This window comes from Bicyclus anynana, chromosome 12, assembly GCF_947172395.1.
Source record: "Bicyclus anynana chromosome 12, ilBicAnyn1.1, whole genome shotgun sequence".
Classification (NCBI taxonomy): Eukaryota; Metazoa; Arthropoda; class Insecta; order Lepidoptera; family Nymphalidae; genus Bicyclus; species Bicyclus anynana.
The window spans coordinates 13,225,620-13,232,377 of record NC_069094.1 but is presented as its reverse complement, the minus strand read 5'-3'; the positions used below and the strand labels follow the sequence as shown (position 1 = coordinate 13,232,377).

At 33.1% G+C, this 6,758-nt stretch overlaps 1 protein-coding gene across 1 annotated transcript; it reads left to right on the top strand.

Annotated features, from left to right (window-relative positions):
* Positions 1–865: 865 nt before the first annotated feature.
* Positions 866–3,853, top strand: LOC112048973 (uncharacterized). The gene is made up of 3 exons (XM_024086685.2): positions 866–984; positions 1,677–1,769; positions 3,340–3,853. The coding sequence occupies exons 1-3, from the start codon at positions 908–910 to the stop codon at positions 3,596–3,598; spliced, it is 429 nt and encodes a 142-aa protein (XP_023942453.2). The 5' UTR covers positions 866–907; the 3' UTR covers positions 3,599–3,853.
* Positions 3,854–6,758: the final 2,905 nt, after the last annotated feature.

Sequence of the window (6,758 nt, the reverse complement as noted above, 5' to 3'; positions counted from 1 at the left end):
TAACTTCTTTAGTTGTTTGTTCTTCATGGGAGATAAGTCAAATTAAATAAGGTCTTAGAATAATTTTATTTTTATCACTGTGACTCAAAATAGGTTTTACGTTTATTAATTAAGCCTTAGACTGAGAAATTTCTTAATAAATAACAGATGTAACTTTTATTTATTAAAATTATTTACTAATTTGGTTCAGAACATATTATGTGAATCATGATCGTTCACTTTGTCACATCACTATTTTTGATTCAATAAAAAATGGTATCACAGGAAACTTCAAAAGAGATCGCTGAATTCATTATTCGACTATAGGCACCTACTGAGAACAAATAGTGGATTTAGACTATACAGAGATTGAAAAAAATTTATACGCTGTAATAAAATTTCATAAATATAGTCCAACCGTTTAGGTTTATACGATTAATAATAAATTGATTGTTCAATAAAGAAATTATACACACATTTCATAGATGCTAAAATGTATTTCCTACACCGAGGATTTGTGACGAACCTTACAAATGGAATTTACCATTTTCTACAACTTATACGAATAATGCCTACCCTAGTTTAAACCTAGTGCACACCACTGATCTATACTAATATTATAAAGCTCATAAGTTTGTTTGTTTGATCGTGCTAATCTCTAATCGAACTACTGATCCGATTCGAAAAATTCTTTCAGTGTTATATAGCCCATTTATCGAGGAAGGCTATAGGCTATATATTATCCCAGTATTATTATGGGAATCACGCGAGTGAAACCGCGCGGCGTCAGCTAGTTATGAATAATTTCCGATTACACTTTGCACGTAACAATTTTACGATGAAAATGTATTCGAGTATTATTGGCGATTGATATTTCAGTTTCTGGATTTATTTTAACAGCGATAAAATATATCACACAGCAAAAAGTATGCAATATGCGAAATGGTTATTTATTAGTGTGGAACTCCTATTCTTTGTACATAGTGGGTGCGTTGATCAAAACAAGTAAGTTAAAGACAGTGCCGATATAGTGTTAAATATCGTTCGAGATTCGATCCTGACTTTTTTTTTTATTGTCTACAAGTTAGCTCTTGACTACAATCTCACCTGATGGTAAATGATGATGCAGTCTAAGATGGAAACGGGCTAACTTGTTATGAGGAGGATGAAAATCCACACCCCTTTCGGTTTCTACACGGCATCGTACCGGAACGCTAAATCGCTTGGTCGGACCGAACCCAGGACCTCCGTTTTGTAAATCCATGATGATGATGATGATGATGATGATGATGATGATGATGAGACACCCGCGGTTTCGTCCGAATCCCCGTTCCCATGGGAATATGGAGATAAAATACATATATATCTAGTATAGAGCGCGCTGATATACTTTCCAAAGGTAAAAGATTTTTTTAAACGGTTCAGTAATGTCAGAGCTACAAAAAAACAAACTAATCTTTCCTCTTTATAGTATTAGTGTAGATTGTGTATCTATACTAATATTATAAAGTTTGTTTGCTTGAACGCGCTAATCTCAGGAACTACTGGTCCGATTTGAAAATTCGTTTTAGTGTTAGTTAGCCCATTTATCGAGGAAAACTAAAGGATATATATTATCTCTGTATTCCTACGTGAACCGGTAAAACCGCTAAAAGCTAGTGCTGAATAAACATGTTTTTATTCATTTCTAATGACAGATTCAATAAAGCCATTAAAATAGCAAATGATGTGTTTGGTGAATACTATCATATGTTCGATGAATGCATAAATACACCAATGTCGAATCAAAGGTAATAATTCTTTTATATCTATCTACAAGTATATCATCATTTATATAAATAAATATAAAGTGTATGTCTGTGATTTCAAGACAACTGTGTTTTTTCAAGTTCTTAAAGCTATTCACGCGATAATAAAACGTAATCGATTTTTTTTAATTTTTTTGTCTGTCTGTCTTGTCTTTCTGTTTGTCCGGGATAATCTCTGGAACGGCTGAACCGATTTTAATGAGACTTTAGCTGGAAGAGAGGAGGTTGTGGTTAGAAAAAGATCATGGTACCCGCGGTATTTGTGAAAAACGAAATTACGCGTCCGCTAATATTATAATGTTGTTATCCAGTATCCCTAACTATAATCATTCATCATCATTTTCTATACGAGGTACAGAAAATGGTCGGTACCATTTTATATACCTAAGAAAATTAAGGTAGGTATAGAAAATGGTACAGTTCATCATTTTGTTTGATAAATAACCCGTTAGTAATATTCTTTATTACCTCATATCTTCCAAACCGCTGGACGGATTTTCGTAATTAAGATATCGTTAGATTTGTCTTAATAACCCAAGTGTTCTTAGATAGGTGAAATTTAAAAAATACCAACAAGACGACTGTGAGACGCTATAGACTCGAGTTGAAAAAAAAAAATTTTTTTTGAATATTGCAACATGGGTATCAAATTCAAGGACTTTTTGAGAAGATTTCAAAATGGTATATCATGGCCATGTTAAAAAAAACCACAATTAGAAAAACGTTATTTATTAATTGTCTAACAAAATACGCGAGGCGGATGGCTATGGGTGCGAGGTTTATAAAGTAAAGATAAACTTTACTAAATAGAATAGACTAAATAATAATATTGATTATAAAAATCAGACAAGTGTGAGTCGGATTCGCCCACCGAGGGTTCCGTAGATTTTTTTTAAATATAAATTACTTAACCTCGGTTGGACGTATACATTATCGTACTTTGTAACATGTAACAAACGTAACAAATAAATCCGAATTTCACCATCTATCTTAACTAAAAAGTGTGAAATAAATAAATTAATTAAACAAATAAAAAAACCCGACTGCATAAATTATACTAAAAATGAAAAGAAAAAAACAAGGTCAGTCCAGAAATGTAGAAAGCAATTAGAAAACAGTCGGGACCTATTCTATTGAATAGAATGATTTTCGTCTACATTTTTAATAGGTCCCGACTGTTTTCTAATTGCTTTCTACACTTCTGGACTGACCTTGTTTTTTTCTTTTCAGTTTAAGTATAATTTATGCAGTCGGTTTTTTTTATTTGTTTAATTAATTTATTTATTGAATCACTCTATCTATTGCAGAAAACTGCATCAAAATCCATTGAATGGTTTAAAAGATCTAAACGATCGATGAAGATCCGTAAAGCCAATACGAAAATAAAGGCGTTTTTTTATTATTTCTAAATAGATTAAAAATAAATCATATAAACTGCAGACTAGACAAAATAGAAAACGCCAAAGCTAACGCTTTTAACGAGATTTAATATTTCAACTTATACATATAGGCACATGGCTAATATTCTTTTAAAGAACAATTTATATTCTAGATTTATGGTGGACAATCTCAACAGTTACATCAATGACTTTTCCAAAACGACAGTGGGTTACGCCCCCCTCTTCACCAGCAATCGCAAATTCTTCGCCAACATGCTCAACACCGCCGCCTTCAAGAACATGATGGAAAAAGACATTAACACATTGCACTTAAACTACTTGGAGAAAATGAAGTTCTGCGACGAGTCTGTTATGGACCAGGATAGTTTGAGACAGTTCTACGATAAAGAAGTGGACCAAACTAAATTATAATTTTTTATAAAATTATTTATTTATTTATTTATTTATTTAAAGCACGCCAACAATATGTGTATTGTTGGCGTGCTTTAAATAAATACCATTAAAAACAATACAATATGCCACAAAAAATCTGATATGTATATTAACGCTAGGCGCACATAACATTTTATATAATTTCATGTCAACACTTTCATAATAATTATATGTCAAATTATATAATATGTTGTGTAATTTACTAGTTTATTAACATTATCAACCCATATCATTCGGCTCACTGCTGAGCTCAATTCTCCTCTTAGAATGAGAGGGGTTAGGTCAATAGTCCACCACGCTGGCCCAATGCGGATTGGCAGATAGAAAATTAAGAAAATTCTCTGGTATGCAGGTTTCCTCGCGATGTTTTCCTTCCTTTGAGACACGTGATATCTAATTTCTTAAAACGCACACAACTAAAAAGTTGGAGGTGCATGCCCCGGACCAGATTCGAACCCACACCCTCGAGAATCGGAAGCAGGGGTCATATCCACAGGGCTATCACGGCTTTTTTTTTCATTTTATTTTTCAAAAATTAATAGATAGCTTTAATACACGAATAGGTACCCTACACTCGTGATTTTCTCTTTTTTTCTTTCATTACTCGAGAAGGGTTGATGAATTCAAAAAAATATTTTCTTAAGTACTTTGTTTACGTATATATAATCAAATTTTGTTTACTATTATAGTGATTTAAATAGGAGGAGAAGGTTGACAAGAAACTTAATATACTTCCCAGAATTCCGGGACCGGGATTTACATACGAAAACCCGCGACTTAACTAATGAAATAAATAACCAAACCTTTTTCTATATATCACACTAATTCACGCGGGCACAGTCGCGAGCATAGTAGTATAATAATATTTGAGATCAAGTTTATTCGGATCAGCACGAAATTGTATGTAATTTACTTGCAAATATTTAGGTTGATCATGAAAAAATATACCGTTTCAGTTCAATTTGCGCCGTCCCCGAGCCGTTCGGTCGTAATATCGTAAGCCATTTCCGTAGTGGAACAGAAATTCAATTTGTATGAAATAATATATTTTCTTAACATACGAGTAAATAATGTAGCAAATAATAGTGAGTTTAAATGCAGCCTATAGGCTAAGTTGCATATTTCTCGATGAATAATATATGATTATTAAACGCCTGTTCCACTGTTTTAAGCTACTTATCTACATATCTGTCATACTATTGTACATGTGTTTTCTGTGCCTAGGTAGCTATAAGATCCCCAGGAATATTTCGCATTTCCTCCCGGCTCAAAACTTCTATTAGTCCTCAACAGTGTTGTTGTATGTAGCCTAAAAATAGTCAGTTGGAATTCTGGTGGTTGGTTGAAGAAAAGTATCCCCTCAAATATATGAAAAAAAATCCTTGTCTGTAAAGTTTACTGACGATAGTTGAACGTGACAACGTCAGAAAATACTGGTGGAATGGTTGCATTTTTCAAAAAAAAAATGTTCGTTTTTCTAAAATACTGTTTAATAATCTTCATAGACCAGAATTGTTATTATTACAAGATTATTTGATGTAAAAATAGTTGGCAACCCTAGAGTGAGGGAACGACGCATGATGTCATCTTTTTTCGAGTGTGCAGCCGGCTCCATCGAATTATAAAACGTTGTCACGTCAAAAATATATTTTCTGTTTTTGAAGGAAAATTTACAAGGATATAGGAATCCCTATATCTTGCAGAAAAAAAAATCAGCTAAAATATCAAAAACAGCGTCAGCTAAGATGTAATAAAAATATGTTTTAAATACATGAAAAATCTTTTAATGAGTAATTTCTTCTCGTATGTATCAAATTATACTTAGTTAACCCATTACCTAAGAGATTAAAAATAGGCACCTGAATGCTATGCTATGATACACAAAGATGCCTAAAAACTTTTAGTAATTTCTTCCCGATTGAACGATTTTGATTCCCGAAACACTTACCTGAATACATTTTGAATTATATATTAAAACCTTTTCTTACCTAGTCACTTGTAAATTCAAAATTTAAGTAAATTAAATCAGGGGTTGAGTTTAGCTGCCGGGTTTAACAATTTTGCCCAGATTACCTTCATCACCCAACATATGCGGCAAATAGGGATGAGTGGGTCATTTGTAACGTTTCACACAAAGGCTCCCAACGACCGGAGAGCCTTTAAATGGACTACAGGTCGACAATCCAGTTTAATAGTGGCCGTAATTTTCTCTAAATGTTAGTTTCATATGAATAGACGAGTAAATCCGTATTATAAATATTTTTGACCCTATTTAGGGTTCCGCAATCCACAAGGAACCCTTATAGTTAGATTGTTATACAAGGGGCTAAAAAGACTCATAAGAGGTATACCTGTATAGGGCACGAGCCGTAAAGCGAGGTCCGCTAAATAGAAACCGAGTTTATAATGAATTTAGCCCCACTTGTTACACTATACTTTTCACTACGATTGCGAGAAAATAAATAATAATAAATAAATAAATATACTTAAACAATACACATCACTATCTAGCCCCAAAGTAAGCATACAACTTGTGTTATGGGTATTTAGATAGTTGATATTATAATAATCATATACATTTATATACTACATATAAATACTTATATAATGTATAAATACACACAAACACTGGAAAACATCCATGCTCATCACACAAATATTTTCCAGTTGTGGGAATCGAACCCACGACCGTGGATGCAGAAAGCAGGGTCACTACCCACTACGCCACGCGGCCGTCAAATTCAGTACAGTATTCAATGTTAAAGTTCTTTTTGGAGACGCAGCTCGCAACTCAATAAAAACCAAATCTAAAACAAATTACGCATTCCACAGACAAGAACGCTACATTTCGTCCCAATTTCAAACTTTTATCAGACAATCAGGGCCTTACTTATTTTAAACTCGTACCCACTTAAGATGATTCTATCTACGAGTAAAACCTCCTTCGTTTTATAGAGATCACTATTCACTATTTTAGTATGATTAAACTATTTACGAATTAAACCTTTTTCGTTTTATAGTAGGCTAGTACTCGTAACAGACCAAAATTAAAAAAAAACAAAATTACTTTAGCCCCTAAAGGATGAAATGCTTGTTTAGCCCCGCTGTGGAGTGCTATTATGACTGCGTTTTTGGTCAA

Excerpts from the sequence above, each read along its gene's own strand:
- LOC112048973 (XM_024086685.2), top strand. The coding sequence starts at position 908 with ATGCAATATGCGAAATGGTTATTTATTAGTGTGGAACTCCTATTCTTT. Across the intron at positions 985-1,676 it reads GGGTGCGTTGATCAAAACAA|ATTCAATAAAGCCATTAAAA; the intron begins GTAAGTTAAAGA and ends TTCTAATGACAG. Across the intron at positions 1,770-3,339 it reads ACACCAATGTCGAATCAAAG|ATTTATGGTGGACAATCTCA; the intron begins GTAATAATTCTT and ends TTTATATTCTAG.